The 18,485-nt window shown below is 38.2% G+C and overlaps 3 protein-coding genes and 1 long non-coding RNA gene across 12 annotated transcripts in view; 2 read left to right on the top strand and 2 right to left on the bottom strand.

Moving 5' to 3' along the window:
* Positions 1–18,485, top strand: part of LOC119070809 — a 531,393-nt gene that overhangs the window by 211,024 nt on the left and 301,884 nt on the right. The window lies entirely within an intron of this gene.
* On the top strand, positions 576–9,770 carry LOC119070725 (general odorant-binding protein 83a-like). Of its 6 annotated transcripts, none has more exons than XM_037175208.1 (6): positions 579–717; positions 781–865; positions 922–1,010; positions 1,088–1,190; positions 3,355–3,419; positions 3,488–3,608. In XM_037175208.1, the coding sequence occupies exons 1-6, from the start codon at positions 661–663 to the stop codon at positions 3,503–3,505; spliced, it is 417 nt and encodes a 138-aa protein (XP_037031103.1). In that variant the 5' UTR covers positions 579–660; the 3' UTR covers positions 3,506–3,608. The 6 variants fall into 6 exon arrangements, with proteins under 6 accessions (XP_037031119.1, XP_037031103.1, XP_037031110.1 ...); XM_037175200.1 differs by having other exon boundaries at positions 646–721; positions 779–865; XM_037175224.1 differs by lacking the exons at positions 781–865; positions 922–1,010; positions 1,088–1,190; positions 3,355–3,419; positions 3,488–3,608 and adding exons at positions 9,018–9,102; positions 9,167–9,255; positions 9,586–9,770 and having other exon boundaries at positions 576–717.
* On the bottom strand, positions 5,193–12,949 carry LOC119070085 (RNA polymerase II-associated protein 1). 2 transcript variants are annotated; one of them, XM_037174402.1, is made up of 12 exons: positions 12,703–12,949; positions 12,432–12,631; positions 12,154–12,379; positions 11,721–12,096; positions 11,457–11,667; positions 11,149–11,396; positions 10,779–11,088; positions 10,634–10,716; positions 6,847–7,066; positions 6,649–6,788; positions 5,477–6,584; positions 5,193–5,415 (listed from the first exon to the last, which is right to left on the bottom strand). In XM_037174402.1, the coding sequence occupies exons 1-12, from the start codon at positions 12,854–12,856 to the stop codon at positions 5,251–5,253; spliced, it is 3,441 nt and encodes a 1,146-aa protein (XP_037030297.1). In that variant the 5' UTR covers positions 12,857–12,949; the 3' UTR covers positions 5,193–5,250. The 2 variants fall into 2 exon arrangements, with proteins under 2 accessions (XP_037030297.1, XP_037030303.1); XM_037174408.1 differs by having other exon boundaries at positions 12,432–12,628; positions 12,703–12,946.
* Positions 14,266–17,047, bottom strand: LOC119070256 (nucleolin-like). Of its 3 annotated transcripts, XM_037174535.1 has the most exons (5): positions 16,951–17,047; positions 15,138–16,641; positions 15,015–15,077; positions 14,742–14,952; positions 14,266–14,675 (listed from the first exon to the last, which is right to left on the bottom strand). In XM_037174535.1, exons 2-5 carry the CDS (start codon positions 16,620–16,622, stop codon positions 14,614–14,616), a joined length of 1,821 nt encoding a protein of 606 aa, XP_037030430.1. In that variant the 5' UTR covers positions 16,623–16,641; positions 16,951–17,047; the 3' UTR covers positions 14,266–14,613. The 3 variants fall into 3 exon arrangements, with proteins under 3 accessions (XP_037030430.1, XP_037030423.1, XP_037030429.1); XM_037174528.1 differs by having other exon boundaries at positions 14,266–14,952; XM_037174534.1 differs by having other exon boundaries at positions 14,266–14,952; positions 15,138–16,647; positions 16,951–17,037.

The raw sequence follows: 18,485 nt of genomic DNA on the forward strand, positions 1-18,485 counted from the left end.
AATTCTTTCTTATTTTCGGGAGTCAATTACTCTATTTCCACGGTTTGTGATTTAGACAGACAGTGAAGGGAAGGGATGGATTCGGGGGGTTATCAATACAGTTGTATTCAGGTAATATGAGTTCTAAATAAAATAGCAATTTTCTTAAGTTGTGTCGCATGCGCATGTCCGTCCATATAGGAACAAGTTAGGAGGAAGACTGATGATTTTATCATTTATCATTTATCATTTGAAGAACCTAGCGTTAGTTTAATCTAAGACATTTGTATAATGATTTTGAAAAATTGAGATTACTTTCGATTGATAATATCTTCATCTTTGAAAGTCTATCACAGCTATTATCTTGTTAGCTGTCTGCCTAATTATGCGTAGCGAAAAACCTTTATGACCGTTATTACGTTCAATCATGTATACGTAGTGGTTGACAATACCATAATTAGATTATCTCATGAATAAATCTGATTGAGAAATGACGATTGATTTTTCATAAGTATTCATAAGTAAAGGACAAAAACGTAGAATATTCAACGTAAGAGCTGGGTAATTACAGTAATCACTGAACAACACTTAGTTATCTCTTGTCGAGCACTCTAAATGATGTATAAAAGGAAAATGTAAAGGCTTCCGACAATCAGTTATTAGAAAGTAATTGAACGTAAAATGGGAAAAGTTTTAGTTGCTCTGATATTAGGCCTAATGTGGAAAGTTGCCGTTGAAGTAATAATAAGTCGAATCGAACAGGAGTGGCTTTCATTAATTTAATCTTTAAAAACGTTTCAGGCTGCAATTGAGCTTCCCGAGCATCTGAAAGGACCCGCGAAGATACTAAGGAAGACTTGCCAGGCAGAAACGAATGTGTCGGAAGGTATGAAGAATATCAATGACTGACGGCAGACTAAAAGAATTAACTTTTCGTTTTAGAATTGATTGAACAAAGTAAAGGCGGTAATTTGCCCAACGATAAGGCTCTCCAATGTTACATAGACTGTCTATTCCGGACGGTTGGATTGGTGAGTAATGAAACCTCGAATGAAACTGTATTGCGTGCTGGTCGTTTGAATTCAAATTTTGAAACTACTACATTTAGTATGACGCCGGAGGTAATATTAAATTCGATGACGTGTATCACATCATGCCAACTGAAATAAGGGAAAAAGTGGATGCTGTGACTGCTGTATGCAAGACAATTCGTGAGTAGAGTATTTTTCAAATTGAATTTTACTTAGTGACTTAAGGTGAAGTTAATTTTTTTCATGGCCACAGCACTACTAGCATGAACACTGAATTGACAGGTGTCAAATTGTGACTCCCAATTTGGGAGGCTTCAGTGATAATAGGATTGCTTAGGATTGTTTGTATTGTATGTTTTAACTCATCTAACGAAAACAAGTCTTTACCACAATAAACAAATGTATCCTTACGAAACAAACGCAGTGCCTACTGTGATTTCATCAGCGAATTTTTTCTATATTTATGCTAGAAGTATTGCTTTGTCATGGCTCAGGAAATTTACAGGATAGCTTTTGAGAAAAATTACATATAAACAGGTTGTCAGGCAAGTGCTTACAAAATTAAGAATAAATCAAGCGTTTAGTTTTTGCTGTGACGTCGAAATTCGCTTTTTTGTTGTTTAAAGTCAATATTTTTACTTCCGACGAATAGTAGAGCGTTGGAATTTTAGGTCAGTGTTCTCCGGTGAGAGCATATCTGCCTGGCTTTTTCTAATCAGTAGGTGATATTCAGATAGATATTTGATTTATTATTGTGTCCTTGCACCTAAACCACTGATGTTTGTCTATTGTCAATGCCTATTGTGCGTACCCACGTCATCATGACTTAAAGTTCCATCTATGATTTATACTTATCCTAACCAGAACTCAAGTCGAAAATGGTTTAAGCTCGGTTTCATTATAATTACTAACTTACCAGGCCGATGTGTATACAATTGTATACAGAGAAGTACGCGCTCAATGGAGATCAAAGTACCAAATTAGACCAATAATTACGATTACAGATAATCGCACCACTGACATTTTTCCTACGTCGACTTGAGAGGCATGGATGGACTAGCTAAAGCTGTAGCCTACATTTGTGTGTTTCATATTTCATTTTTGATGATCACCAGAATTTTTTTTTACGAAAAATATACGACCGCAATGACGACTGAGAAAAGTCAGAAGTTTACGCGAAATTTTCATAAACTGATCAGTTTTCTCAGAACCGGTCCAACTAACACAATCGTGGTCGTACATTCTAGTGAAAAACAATATAAACTTCTTATAGACGATCTTAGTTCGTGAATAGACTTTAACGTTCGAAATATCAAGCCTAGCAACGCACTGCAAGCATGAGTGATCAGAGTGACATTAGAGAGAAAAAATACAAGTTTTTTGCTTCAATTTCAATGTGATTTGTACAGTTTCAGTACTCTTTTGGAATTTTTGGGAATTTAGAGAATTAATTCCCAAATTTTAGGCTCTGGATGACATCAACAGATTTCTTATCAAACGACACAAATACAACAATCGAGTAACGAACGTGTTCTCACTCACACTGTACCAAATAGTGGTAAGCCAGTGGTATCGGAGAAAATGGAAAGATTGTTTAACAGGGGTAGGGTAATCTCGCACACCACACAAATTCATGGTGTGCGAGATTCACCTCTAAGTGGTGAATCTCGCACAGTCATGACTTTTCGTTACATGTCGTAAAAGGACGCATACTATGATCGCGTGTGCGAGATTCCCCGACACCGTTTAACAAATCTGCATGCAAAGGTGTTTCGATGTTTTATTTTTAGTTGACGTCAAATTTAAATTTAGGCCATGAAAAACTTTAACGAATATGCTATTGGCACCGGGTACCAACAGTCTATTTATGATAGTAAGGCTAATCGCTCCCGGTGCCATTAGCCACAGTGTAATAAAGGCACTATTGGCACTCAATATAAAAAAGTAGATTGAAAATATAGGAAAAATTAAACTTTGAATAAAACATTCGGAGATTTCGCAAAAATAAAGATTTTTTGCACACAATCGATGGAACGTGACGGCGTTTTGTTCGATCCTAGGGAATTCATTCATTTACGAAATCTAACGGAAACGTTCGTTCCTGGGGAACTCATCCTTTTCACGCAGAGTGAGAACATTTATCAATGTAGATCTCAAGCTGTGAGTTTGAATTTGAATTGAGCTTTAAGCTGAATTTACTAAATTTTTTAATTTTCGGGAATCTTATGTAATTTTGGGAATTTGAAAATTAATTCCGAAATATTATGCTCTAGTACTCTATTTAGAAGAGTGTTCAGTTTAGAAACTGCTTCCAATAAGAAACCTTCTCTCTAATGATTTGCAGATGGATCAAACTCATGTGAAACAGCCTGGTTAACAGTTAGATGTTACTTTGATGCCGATCCCGAGGTAAAATAAACAATTAGAATGACTGGCAAAGCAAATGAAAATCCATACTTTTTTTTAATTGTTTTCAGCATTCACTCCTTCCCTAGCGTCAGTAATTTTTCCACAAAAATCACCGTGATTCACACAAAAAAAAAAATATTGGTCAACTGTATCTTAATACTAAACAAGAAATACTTACTTATCTGCATAGCTTGGTCTTTTTCAATAATCAAATGGTTTTCTCTCCACAAAAATTTGACGCAACCTTTTCCGAAACATCATAGCACTGCTATGGAAATATCTACATTTTTGTGAAGTTACATATTTGGCCTAAAGCGTTATTTAATAGACAATTTAAAGCTTTTGGACGCACAGGAACTTAAGGCTGTACTTTGGAACTTTGTCACACAGATAGCCACTTTATTAGATACCTTTTCCCATACAAGTAAGACTTGAAATACTTTAAAGGAAAAATTAAATGTGAAAAGAAACTTCTTTTCAAAATCAATTTTGGTTCGATACACTTGCGCTCGAAGAAAAATTAATTTCTTCAACCGCTGCATCATCCACGGATTACTGCCCGAAACATGCCTTCATCGTAAAATAAAACACAACATTCTCTAAAACAAATGAAAGATTCGGAACAAGTCAGCTTGACCTGATGATGAGATTATCTGAATTCAATCTGAATTTTACGTGACCTGAAAATTCTGAAAATCAGTCAAATCACTTCATATTTTAGGTATACCCTCGTGTATATCTGACACTTCTTCAGGTATACCTGAAAACTGACTTTGTTTATCTGAACATTTACTGATTATTTCAGGTAAATTTAAGACAGGTCAGGACAAAGAAATTCATCAAATTTTGAATTTAATATTTAGTGTGGATAGCGGTGTGTCATCCGCTGAGTCTTAATCTGCGTGACATCCCAAATGTTTACAGCCTTGCAGGAACTTGCGTGACATTTCTTTTGAGGGATGTTTTTGCGATATCAGTTTATTAAACAGTTTTAAAAGTGACAAGGTTTGATAGCTTTTACTTCATGAAGAATTTATTGTGTGACACACATGCACTAAGGAATGAACATTCCTAGACGCAACCTTTACTCCTTTCAAGAATTTTCTACTTGAACGGCAGGCAACCCAAAAATAACCTATGAAAATCACCAAGTAGGAAATGGATGGACTAGGGTGGGTAAATGAACTTTTTCCGAATTAACCGGAATTTTCAACTTCCAAACACAATCGCTGTGATAGACTTGGTGGGAGGAAGTGATCCTATTTTGTGGAATTAAATCCTAATCCCGTCAACCATCCTGAAAGTCTAGAAAGGATTCCGAAAAGTCCTAACAATCACAGATAATTCCAACCTCAAGATGATGGCATCTTTGACATAACACCAACTACCCTGAGCTGCACTTTCTCCTATCCGAATCAAAGACAAAAATTCGCTTGGGTTCACGTCCTTACTCTTTCTAACAGAATTTGTGTGGAACCGTTGTCCAAGAATTTGTGTGGAAGCCGACCTGGTTTCAAAACGAACTTCTTCCATTTTTGGTAGTTTATGTGGGGCAATACAACGATATAGAGTTTGAAAAATAGAATCGATCGTCGATGCTAAAGTTATCCATAGTAGAACCAATGCTCAATTTGTCCATCAGTTAGATCATCCGTTTCGTTGAATGGCATTCCGGATTAATCTGACATCGAACCGATAATTTTCAGTCTGCGGATTGTCTTAATGTACGAAGGTATTGTTCATCAATCTAAAAACTAACGAAACTAACGAACAAACAGTCGAGCAATTTATTGTATCATTAAAACCGACATCACGTTACACCAGAAACGAATTACTTCTTCGCTGGTGGTATCCGATTTTGATCCAAGTGATGCTTTGCAATTGTATATGGCAGCGAACCTTCACGTAATACACCGTTCATTGCTTGATAGTAACATTTCAATAGACTTGTGTCGCTTTCAACTGGATACAAATAATCGTCGATCGTTCCGATGCACTAAAACGGTAGAAGCAGCTGTTTAGAAATGTGGATTGCTTGAGGGTGTAGAAAAGTTTACCTGACTCTCTCTGCAAGTGATAAATCTCAAAACAACAGCATGTTCCGACCAGACCATTTTTCGCCACTTGGCATCGTATTTCTGCGCCAACGGTACCATAACCAATGCACTGAATAGCTCGTTCCCGTAGCTGGTACCTTGGAAGTGGTCCAAAAATGCGACGTACAAATTTTCGAATTTACTTTTCCCGTCAAACTTTTCATCGAAAGTAAAGGTCGTGTCGTTGTTTTCTTTGAAAAATTGTTGGATGCAATCTCCAAGCAGCTCGCTGATATCCGGCTCGAGGAATGCCGTTGTTGGTCCCATGAACGAGATCATCAGGAACATCAATTCTTCGGTTGGTGTGACAAAGTTCAACGAATTGCGTTTCTGTAATGTCGTAAGTCTGATTGTCATTTGAATTATGTCCTTTTCATTTAGGCTTGCAATGAAGGTGTGCTTCGTCAACGCGTTTCCATCCGTACGTTGATCGTTATTTAGAAAAATGAGCAACGGTTGCCAGAACCAATCGCTTGGTATGAGGAAGTCCTTTTGTGTGACATGAACCAATGAATTTGTTTGTTGTACGATTGGTCCCAGTTGCAACAGGTACGATCGATACCACACATCCATATCGGATTGGAAAACGTCTGCAGCATTATCATACAGGGCCACATTGAAGACAATGTTCTTCAGAATGAAGACGAGATCTTCCAATTCGTTTTCAGTACAGCAGCACATCACATTGAATGCAATTCTCTGGATAGTGGACTTGTCGACCGCTTCCGGAATATGTTTAAGCCGCAGCATATTCACGACAAACGACAATTCATTGCGAACGAACCAATTCTTGCGGACGTTCGCATTGAACCCATTACAGAGGCTTTTCAAGTAGGCGTACAGGACATCATTCATGCAGTTCGTCATCAGATGGCTGACGATTGTTTCATCCTTGCGCACGCTCATACACTGTATCATTGCTATGATTCCGTTGAGTACATAAATCGGATACTTCTCGCCAACAATCAGTACGGGTGAATCGTTTTTAAATTGTACGGAGTCCAAATCAGGCAGTGATTCGGTTTTGTATGTGCGTTGTGTCGTTGAAGACAGAAGAAGCGACGACTGACTGAAATTTGTTTTCAAATTTTGAGTTCGTAATCAGACCATAAGATGGACGGAGAACGCCTTACCATAAATCGTTGCACATTTGCTTGAAGCTATCAGAACTCAAAAACGGAATAAGATATCGCCGGATGAATTCGGAGTGATCGTAGCCCTGCAGACGAGACAAGCTCTGCAGTGATGTGGCCAATAAGATGATTTGCGAGAACTAAAATGCATTCAATCCAATGAAACAATAAAACCGATCGACGAATCCAATTACTCACATCCTGAACGATGTGATGCGTAGCAGTGTAAAACCATTTCGATATGCACTGGTTGAGCCTATCCGGAAAGGCATTAGTCGCACAACTAAACGACTTACATCCAATTAACGAAATTAATGCTGCGCCATGCTGTCGTATGATCGAGTGGCCGCCAAGTTGATCGAATTGCAGAAAATTGTAGTGCCATTCAAGGAGATATTGGTAGGCTGGTATCAATTCACTGAAAATAGTATTTTGCTTAAAATTAGAGTCGGTAATGTACATCAGGTATTGTGGACGGTAAGAATTTAGGTCTTTACGCAACATCTACAGTTGCTTCCAATTAAATTAAAAAAAGAGAAATCCAACTTAAGCTCAGGGCTGAACTGGCTTGAAAAAACCTCTCGGGTGATACATACAGCTGGAATTCACATTCTTTCCAGTACCGTAGCCACGTACCGTAGATTCAGCTTAAAATTGCACTGTTCGTAGAGTTTTTACACAAATTCTAGTAAATTTGGACAGGTGTTTTGATGTACGTCAAATTATAGCTAATGTGTACAGTATGACCTGTCGATATTGCATGTACTGTATTTTAATTTCATTTAACTAAGTTCTTGTTTATGGCCTTGTCATATTGAAATTACAACTTTGCTAATTTATGTGATTGAAACCTGACGACAGTGAATGACAAATTGCTCGTTGATCATAATGGAATTTTTCGATTGATTTTTCGGAAACTATTTCGACAATATCTGACGGATCTGTACCAAGGTCATGAAATTTAGTCACCATTTTAGCTCAATAGTTTATTACTCCAAAAGACCTCTGGATATAGCTAACTTTTCTCGACTGTTTGGCTGTCCAAACTGTCTGACGAATTGTAACTTCCATACCATTTCTATCATTATACCATTTGGGGTGTGGTATCAGCATTGTCATTACATTCGGTCCATCATAAGATCACCGTCTAAAACTTATGTCATAGGAGTCCTATGATAGGACTGCACCACCTGATACGAAAAACCTTTGCTCTGCTGCTTTTGTTTTTTAGATCTGGTAGAGCCCTAAGAGTAGCACTAGTGTAAATCTCCGCCGTCACACGTAGAAAACCCAGATTGGTGTCAGAATAAAGATATTGGAGCCAAATGCAAAATGCAAATGAAAAATGTGTATGGAAGGGCCTGTCGTGTATGACAAATTGAAATTTCGTATTTTCAACTTGTCTGTCACGGCAAGATTTTCAACAAATGTTTTTATCTACCTTCATACCTTCAATTCGGATTTCCTCCTTTGTGTGACCAGACCCGTCTAGATATGCACTAGTACCCTTAGATTCCTTCTAGGGTTCAAACATAGAAGTCGAAGAACGAATGTTTTTCATATCGGCAAATGTAACAATTTGACAGAGACTTTGAACCGTGGCCTCATGAGTGACTGAAAGTGCCGTGACGCACCGTTAGTCATACGAAACGAATGGAAATTGACATCGCTTACAAAAGTTATCGAAGTTTGTTTTATTGAAAATTACTTTCGACTGAAGGAATTCATACATTCCCTGAAGAAGACTGTTGATTGTTCGGCTAGATTAGAATAGAACAAAATGTGCAGTGAATCTTTGAGAGACTCACTCCCTTCCCTTCCAAGAGTTTTGTTTGAAGCAATGTTTTTCTACCAAATTTATTTGAATCATACAGAAAAGTAGGTAGAGTATACAACTAAGTACCTTGCAGACAACTAGTATAATGAAGATTTGAATATAATTATATAGACAAAGCCCAACATTTGTCTGATTAATAAAAAATTAAAAAAGCAGAACTCAATCATGCGAAACATCACAATGGCTATAATTACGTCATGAATAAATCTGAATGAGAAATGACAATTGGTTTTGCATATAGTTACGATGAATGAAAGGACAAAACGTAGAATTTGTCAGCGGAAGAGCTGGATAATTACAGTAATCACAAGCATTAAAGATTAGCTGCCATCAAATGGTCTACATGATGTATAAAAGAAAGATGTGCATGCTTTCGACAAGCATTTATGGGAAAATAATCGAACGTAAAATGGGAAAAGTTTTAGTTGCTCTCTTACTAGGCCTAATGTGGAAAGTTGCAGTTGAAGTAATGAGAAGTCCGGCCGAAAGGTTGTTGGCTTTCATTAATTTTATTGTTTTTAACACATTTTAGGCTGCAATTGAATTGCCCGAACATCTTAAAGGTCCAGCAAAGATATTAAGGAATACTTGCAAGGCGGAAACGAATGTATCGGAAGGTAATACTGGCTGAAGAATATTAATGACTGACGTCAGACTTAAAGACTTAGCTTTTCGTTTTAGATTTGATTGAAAAAAGTAAAGGCGGTTATTTGCCTGACGATAAGGCTCTGCAATGTTATATCGAATGTCTATTCCGGACGGTTGGATTGGTGAGTAATGAAAATGTATTACTGGCCATATAGAATAATCGGGCAAATTATGATGCGCCCTTGCCTTTTTTACTTAAAATTCCTATATTTGAGTGTCACTGACAAAAATGGGCTAATCTGTTGCAGGTAACTTTGTCGCCAGGTACCTGCAGATACACAAAGTTATATGCAACAGGTGAGATTTTTGACTCTTTTATGTCAGTGCTCTTCCAAGTGGAATTGGCTCCCTTTACTAAATTTACAATACCCGACACGCATTCATGTAGCCAGTCCAGGCCTGGTACAAATTCAAACAATTCACCCGATAAACTTTGATAATTCTACTTTCAGTACGACGACGCAGGTAATATTAGATTCGATGACGTGGCTCACATCATACCAACGGAAATAAAGGAAAAACTGGACAATGTGACCGCTGCATGCAAGACAGTTCGTAAGTTCGATTTTCTTATAAATTTTGGTACGGCCAAATTTGAGGAAAAATTAATTTACTCAAAAGCGTGAGGTACAGCTGCATGAGGTATATAACGAGGCATGTACGTACACGAGGGCTTGCCAGAGTGATAGTACATTTCGAGTTATATACTTCATGTAGCATAGCTGCATTCTATTTTACTATACACGCGAGAGCGTGTTCATGCAAACGTCGAATAGTATTCATTCCCTACTTATGTGATCATTCCTTGTTTATATATCGTCTTCGCCATTCCATTCACAACACTCTCGCTCGTATAGTATACAAGAAATGCCATTTCCATTTGTTCCAAGTGCTTTAGCTTAGTACCTACGGTCGGTCTTAAGTTATAATTGGTCAGAGTTTGGTTGGTACTATCTTTGATCGGTAATATTTCGAAATTTGCATTTAATATTGTTCTACTCGCTTAAAGTTGTTTTCCCGACCACCAATAATGGAAAATTGACTTCCCGCTCATACACATTTTCCGGTAGTTTGTTCGGCGAATTTCCAGAAACTTTGTTCCGAAAAAAAACGGGAATCTGATTCGCGAGCTCACGTATAATTTCCATGCCTGGTGGAATGTGTGGAAACTTAGTATCTAGATCTGGAAAAGCTTACTATCGAGTCTAGTACTTCTATCCATGTATGGCAATGACCAAATTTCTCTCTAAAATTTTCAGATGGATCAAACAAATGTGAAACTGCCTGGCTAACAGTTAAATGTTACTTTGATGCTGATCCCGAGGTAAAATAACATTAGAATTTATGGCAAAGCAAATTAAACTATTTTTTGTTTGATTGTCGACAGCACTCAATGCTACCATAACGACAGTAAATCTACCAAAAAACCACCGTAATTGCAGACGAATTAATGGTCAACTGTATCTTAAAATTAATTTAAAAAAAAATTATTTAATTTACCTGCACAACTCGTTGTTTTTTCTCAATAAGTAAATGGTTGTCATCAAACGGAACGACTCGATTTGAAGTTTTATGAAGTCCATCTGTGGAAATCAAAAACGATTCAACGATGCAATTCGCTTACGTTTGTCATCGAAGGACTAACCGACATATCACCTTTCATATAAATGTAACTTTTCAGAGCGTCTTCCACATTCAGTTCCCAAATGGGTAGTTCATGCGCGGCAATGACTCGTAGCAATTTCAAGAATAGAAACTGTGGCCGTTGGTAAAACTGCATTTTATTGGATGTTCTGTCAGCATTCGGTAGAAATTCCCGAACACAGTTGTGTAGTAGCTCACGGTTACGGAAGATTTTTTCAGCCACTTCTCTATCTGTTCTGGCCAAACGAATAAGAATCTTGAAGCAGCTGACGACAGTGCTATTGTCATTGCGTACGACAAACAAAACGTATCTGTGGATAGTGGAATTGATTGGAAAAATTCATAAATCCCTTAAACAGCAGTGACCGTACTGAATTCTCTGCAAAATATTTGTGCGCAGCAGACATTCAATCAGATTCACTTCAGCCAAATGAAAATCATTCAATGTCGAGGCGTCCTCGTCATCGTCATCGAATACATTGTGAAATGTTTGCTTCTCTTTCACGTTCATTTTCGCAAACTGATCGCTCAGGTCGCCGTCTTTCCGTTTGACACTGCCACTACCGAGGGTCGGCTCACGGAAATTTGTGGCACATTCATGTGTACAGTCTAGTAAGATCTAGCGGAAAAGAGAATGGTGTTGGGATTGAGCATTGAAATGAAAGTGGAGCGCGCCAACCTCGTCAGAATCGTTGTAGAATAGTGTTGCCAATGCTTTTGATGATGTTTCCAACAAAATCGGCGTGTTGTCATCGAATGCAAATCTCAACAGGAAAAATATTTTCGAAATCGGCACCTCCAGCACTTTGTCATAGAAACCCTGATTGTAGATGTTTAGTATACCGCAAATGGCACTAATGGCTGAATTTCGCTGCTGAACGACATTGGATCTGAAACGAAAATGTTCGTAGAGTCAGCTTCCCAACAAAAAACCGAAACCGACCTGGCTAAACGAAACAGTTCTTGAAGCGTATATCCAGGACGTTGAGCATCCGTTTCGTGTAGAAACAGTTCTCGGTCGCCATCCGTTTCGGGAGTGAAGTACGGTAAAAGAACACCCTTCCAGTCGAATCGGGCTTCGTAGCTTTGTCCTGGTTTCAATTTCGGTAGATTGTTGGCAATGTCTTTCATCCATTCCAGTTTTTCACTCTCAACCACATCGAAGTGAGGCCAGGTGTGAATGTTTGGATGGGAGAGTAAATCAATGGAAGACAGATCCGCGTTTATAGTTGGATTAGCTTCAGTTTCTATCTTCGGGGTGACAATATTCGCTTTGGTACTCTTTCGTTTCGACTGAATGAACCGCAAAAGATCGGGATCTGTAGGTGAAAGTGGATATTTTGAGGCGGACGTAATTTAGGATTGGACAATCTCACCGATCGTATCCAGTAATTCTTTGCGTTCAGCTAAAATCTCCGCCTCATCCATGCCACTCAGAAGTTGAACATTTTCATCGTGTATGGCTTTTGCGTCATGTTCTGTCACTATTGAACTCACATCTCCGAAGTTACTGTGATGCACTTCATTGACAGTAGGTGTTGTTGAACTGTTTGATTGACTAATTGCAAAGAGACTCTTTGTCCCGTCTGATTTTTTGATTTTCTGAAAGATGTCCGTTGATTGGTTCCGTTCAAAAAATCTATTGTCAACTTACGGTTCGATCGATGCGACAAGCTTTCGGAAACGCTTCGTTTGAATCGGAGACTCTGTCGAATTTTGATTGGGCTTCATCTAATTTCTCGATAACATCTCCAAGGATGAGCTTCTGCTGGGGTTTGCTCGATACTGACGCTTCTTCCTTTTGTAAACCTCGTTTCTTGGCGAATTGTGAAACTTTCGGCGAAGTCGAAGCTTCTTTAGGAGCGAAACAAGAAAGTGAAAGTGAATTCTACGGCTGAATTAAACCAAACCACTACCGCCACTACCTGGATTCTCTGGATTTGTTAACCGAATCACTTTAGCTGCCGGTTGAAAACTGGTATTTTTGGACTTTTCTGCCAAAAATAAGTTTTGAAATTTAATGAGATCGGCCTCGGAATCATTGGAATTAGGCCGTTTAAAAACGTTATTCGCTTCCATGGTCTAGTTGACCGGATTGCATCAATGAAGCTAACTGAATGTAAACTCAATCAAAACAACATGCAATTTGAAGAACTGTCAAAATTCATTGTGCATGTGTGCGTGAATGGACATATGCGTCGAGGCAATAATTCGTTACAGTGAAGTTGGTGAAGTGTTTGCAATTCATTTACATGTTTTGCGCGCTAAACGTTTAAAGTTGTGCCACGACATGCAGACTATTCGATTTCTCTCATTTTGATGTGTTATTCTATCTTTTGAAAGAACGGACGGTTGTAATTTTGTTATTTCTATGTAATCTGATAATAGTCTGAAACCAGTCTTTTAAGTTTTAGTCGTAATCTGCAGAACTCAAGGTCAGGACCTATTTGAGGGGAATTTAAATCCGAAAAAATTCTTAATTTTTCTGTCATTCTAAAATAACAATAGAAGTTCTTTGTTGTTTTTGTCAATGAAGAGGAAATAACAGAGGTGAGCAGGGAGGTGAGTTTTTATATGAAATCGCTTTTTCCTCCGCTCCATACAAATTTTGACATTAGACCATAACCTGTATACTTTCATTAGTTTTTGTGTCCTTTTTGGTAACTAAGCGAAACCAGAACAAAGGGATTTTCGGGAATTTTATTGAATTTACAGAATATCCTGAAATTTTATTCCCTAAAACAGGCTCTGACAGGACATCAGTTAAGTTTACAGTTAACCCCAACCAAATTTGTGATGCAATTTGCTTCAGCTGTTTTATTTTTCAGCTGATCGACTCACACAACTGTCTTACACGTGTTTATATGATTTTGCCACGCACTGGTTTGACGTATCATGTTCATCTGAACCTGGCCTTTGAAAACTTCTTTGACGTTTTTGACTAACATCTATTATCTGTCCTGTAACCTGAATAATGTTATCAGATCAAACCTAACAGGTACCCAGAAAATTTGTATGAACATTTCAGACAGCCTGATTCGACAAGTTTTCTGCCATTTGTACCAATCAGGTAAACCCCGTTGGATCCTTGCCTTTTTAAATTAAAATTTTCTATTTTTTCGCCTCTTCTTAGTAGAATTTCCATCCTTTTTCCGTCGCTTCTTTTGGTAGCCAGGCATACTTACGATATGACTTCGATTTGAATAAGCTCCCTGGGAAAGAATTTTCTATATTAAGTCCATCTTAAATCTGATAAGGCGACTAATTTCAAATTTTTTGAACCAATCGACAATCTGATTCAGAACTTTTTTGTGACATAATCCAGGCTGAGAAAAAATTTAGTACAGCGGCCGCCAGCGACATGGATCATATTTTCGAGAAACAAACATGATGTCGGACGTTCAGGTTCGTTCAGGTTTCCCAATGATTTCACCAAAAACGTTTTGTTGATGTTGACAAAGAAACGTTCATCAATAAAATGCAATTTGATTCCGTTCAATTTGAATTGCTATTTAATAGCAAAATCTTTATCTATTTATTTCAAACAATAGTTTGACAACATTCGGTCGCTGTAGATCAATTAAGTAAAGATGCCAAAGTGGCAATTTGTCGACATATGTACGTGTACTTGCCGCTACAACTTCATAGGCTAAAAAAAGTCACACAATCCGAAAACTCGTCTAAGATTGTATAGGCAATATAAAAAATATTTAAAAAAAAAAAACGAATTCTTCGAAAAATGTAAACATAGACTTCCGCTTATGAAAATGCTAAAATTGATCAATGAATATGGAATTGTTAGACGGTGCAAAGTGATTTACGCCATTCAGATTAGCTTAATCGAACTTTATAATTTTGCCAGCTGGTTTACCGGTTGACATACCACCTCTACCACGACCTCTGTCGCCAAATCCTCCCCGTCCACCGCGACCTCTATCGCCAAATCCTCCTCGTCCACCACGACCTCTGTCGCCAAATCCTCCCCGTCCACCGCGACCTCTATCGCCAAATCCTCCTCGTCCACCACGACCTCTGTCACCAAATCCTCCTCGTCCACCACGACCTCTATCACCAAAACCTCCTCGTCCGCCACGACCCCTGTTGCCAAATCCTCCACGTCCTCCACGAAAATCACCGCCTTCTGATTTTTTGGGACAGTCTCTGGAAATGTGTCCCTGAAATGATGAAAATCGGTAATAATTGGACACATTTTTTATAATCTCTCGTTTTGGCTTACGTTTTCTTTGCAAATGAAGCAACCCTTGTCTCGGTTTTTTGGACAGTCTCGAGATATGTGACCCTACAAATTATATTCAAATTAGTCAAATATTTCCTTACAACCACACCGTGAATTCCGTACCTTTTCTTTGCAAACAAAACAGTCAGCAAACTTGAATCCACCACTTTGATCCGGACAATCCTTGTACCGATGATCCTTCGAGCCACACTTCAAGCACGTATCATTTCTTTGTCCGCTCGGACAATCCTTCATTGAATGTCCAACCTTCTGACAACCAAAACATTTCATATTATTTGGTTGCGGACAATCTCTGGTCGTATGGCCAACTTCGTTACATCTGAAACATGTGATGTTACCACTACCATGTCCCGCACCGCTTCCCTTAGCTTTTTTCGGACATTCTCTTGAAATATGTCCGGTCTCGTTACAATTATGACAAGTTATACCACCAGCACCACCGCTGGCTGTTTTTTTAGTTGGACACTCTCGAGACACATGACCGGTCTCATTACAATTGAAGCATTTGGCGGCATCCTTTTTGGTTTTCTTTTCGGGTGGCGCATTATCTTCATCGTAATTTTTTTCGAAATAACGTTTCGCAGGTTTCTTCGGAGCAACGGCCATTTCCACATCGGCTTCATCACTTTCTTCTTCTTCATCTTCCTCATCTTCGTCTTCTGAATCTTCTTCGTTATTATCCTCCTCATCCTCTGCATCTTCTTCGTCATCTACATCTTCTCCATCGCTATCATCCTCATCGTCATCGTCGTCCTCAGCATCATCACTGACTTCGACGGTTTTTTTCGACTGAACTGGATTCGATTTTTTCGTTGCAATAGCTTTCTTAGTTTGCACCGGTGCACTCTCTTCTTCGTCACTACTCGATTCGGCGACAGTGCTTATCTTAGTTGTTTGTGCACCTTTACCACTCTTACCATTCGCAACAACTGGAATTGATTTTTTCTTTTTCAACGGAGCTGGTTGCTGCTCTTCTTCGCTGGATTCTTCCTCATTACTTGAGTCGTCATCGCTGCTATCATTACCATTTTCATCGTCCTCATCATTGTCCTCTTCATTTTCATCCACCTTTTCCTCATTTGATTCTTCCTCTGAATCGTCATCATCGCTGCTATTCTGTTCAACCTTCGAGGCTAGCTGTGATTTTTTCTTTGAAACGGGAACTGAAGCTTCTACTTCTTCATCGCTCGAATCGTCTTCTTCCGATGACATCTGCGCATCAATATTTTCGTCTTCACTGGACGACTCATCACTGCTCTCTTTTGGAACGGTTACTTTCGTTTTTTTATTAATTTGTGATTTCTGTGCATTTTTGTTGCCAGTTTTCTGATCGACCCACTTTTCCCATTTTGAGTTCTTTTTGATGTCATCGGACAGGAAATTGTTGTGATTGTTTTGACGCTGTTTCATCACTTTTTTCTGTTGCTGCAGGTCAATTTTATCTTCCTTTTTGAGTGCTTTCACTACGCCTGCTTTCAGTTCACTCCAACTCGACGCTGGTTCGGGTTCTCCAGACATCGTGGCCAAACCGTTTCCTTTCCTAGCGCCTTTGAAGGGTTTCTTGTTAAAATTTCCTTTTGGTTTCATTGTGTATGTGATGGGCAGCCTGGAATTGACATGAAATTAATAATGACATTTGCCGGTTAGCATTGGAGCAGAAAATTTTAGAAATGATGAAGTGGATAGACTAATTGGTCTCTACAAACTAATTCAACAAAAATGAAAATCAAAATTTTTTCTTATCGAAGAACGCGTGCGTATTTCAGGTTATGTCAAATAATATCGGCAATGCGCGCAGCAGAAAAAATGTGGAAAGGCAACAGAAAATCAGAACAACATCAAGTAAGATGGTTGATTCTATCACGTTGAAACAATGGAATGACATTGTACGATATGTAATGTGAAAACAACTTACCTTAGGTTTCAAAAATGAAGAAATGTTACACCAAAAACAACTTATGATACAACTGAAGGGTTCAGTTTACAAATTTGAAGTGACAAGTTTCATGTGAAAAAAGATTAAACTGTCAAAAATGACAGAAGTGACGGATCGTCTTTTCTTTGTTGAATTTAGACTCCATCTGTTATCACAATCACTAACCGCTACGTGCACCGTATATATTTTTAAAAATTTCTATGTGAGGATGTGAATTTTGTAAAGATTTTAATTGATTCTCGTGTAAAACCAAGGATGTAAACTTTAAGTATAGACTGTTGGGGAGGTCACGCAGACCCCAAAGTTTACAGCCTTGCAAAATATGAAGCTAAACACTCACACCAACATGTCAAATATGAAAACAATACGAATGTCACTGAATGTTTGTCCTTAGGGATGATCCATAAATTACGTCAACTCAATCTTTGAATTTTCTGTATTTCTCCCCTTCATTGTGGACGTCCTTTATGATCCCTTACCTCACATAATCGTTGAAAAAATAATGGTTGTGGACATAACTGCCGTAATTCGCATGTCGGACTTAGTGCAAAATTTAAACAAAAGAATTCTTTGTTTAAATTTTGCACTAAGTCCGACATGCGAATTACGGCAGATAATCGGGTCGCAAATCGACCTTGTGCAACGCAAGGTAAATATAGATACTGACCTTCAGTGTTTAAGTATATAGAGTGTTATGATGAAAGAGATAGAAATATTTTGACAAGTACCCCAAGGCAACTTATAATAAACTGGTCTTCGGTCCTCTCGCTCTCAACGTAAAGTATAGTTTCCACTTAAAAAGAGCACTCCGTTTAGCCTCCGTTTAGCCTCCGTTTACATGACAGTTGTAAAATAGAACAAAAGAACTGTCACGCAAACGGAGTGGAAATTGAATTTAATTCAATTTTGTACTCCGTTTACGTGACAGTTCCTTTGTTCTATTTTACAACTGTCATGTAAACGGAGGCTAAACGGAGTGCTCTTTTTAAGTGGAAACTATACTTAACACGTTGAAAGAGAAAGCAATATTTTGACAAGTACCCCAAGGCAAGTTAAATTAACTAGTCTTCGGATCTCTCGCTCTGATCATAACAGTCTATACTTTGGTGCATTTCAAGCAAAAGTGGTCCTCTAAATAGGGTACTGAAACTTGACAGTGCTCCTGCTACATACAAAATTTTACTCTGTGAAAAGAGTGGGGATAAAATTTCATACAAAATAGTACTCTATTTGGCAGCTGTCATTAATAACACATTTGATTGAATTTAAAGAACCTCTGGTAGATCCCATACACGTAATTAACAAACTATTTAACTTCGTCGGAAATCCAAGAATTAACAAATATCCGCTGAAATTGCAAAGTTCAGAATTTTTGAGAGAATGAAAATGTTTACTTACGTTCAACGATTTTAAAGTCTAAACTGTCCTTGTGACTAAATTTTGAATGACACAATGTCCACTATCGAACATTCTTGAATATGAGGTTTCCTTTTATCATAAGTCAGGCACAACTT

The sequence above is a fragment of the Bradysia coprophila genome, chromosome II, assembly GCF_014529535.1.
Source record: "Bradysia coprophila strain Holo2 chromosome II, BU_Bcop_v1, whole genome shotgun sequence".
In the NCBI taxonomy this organism is placed as follows: domain Eukaryota; kingdom Metazoa; phylum Arthropoda; class Insecta; order Diptera; family Sciaridae; genus Bradysia; species Bradysia coprophila.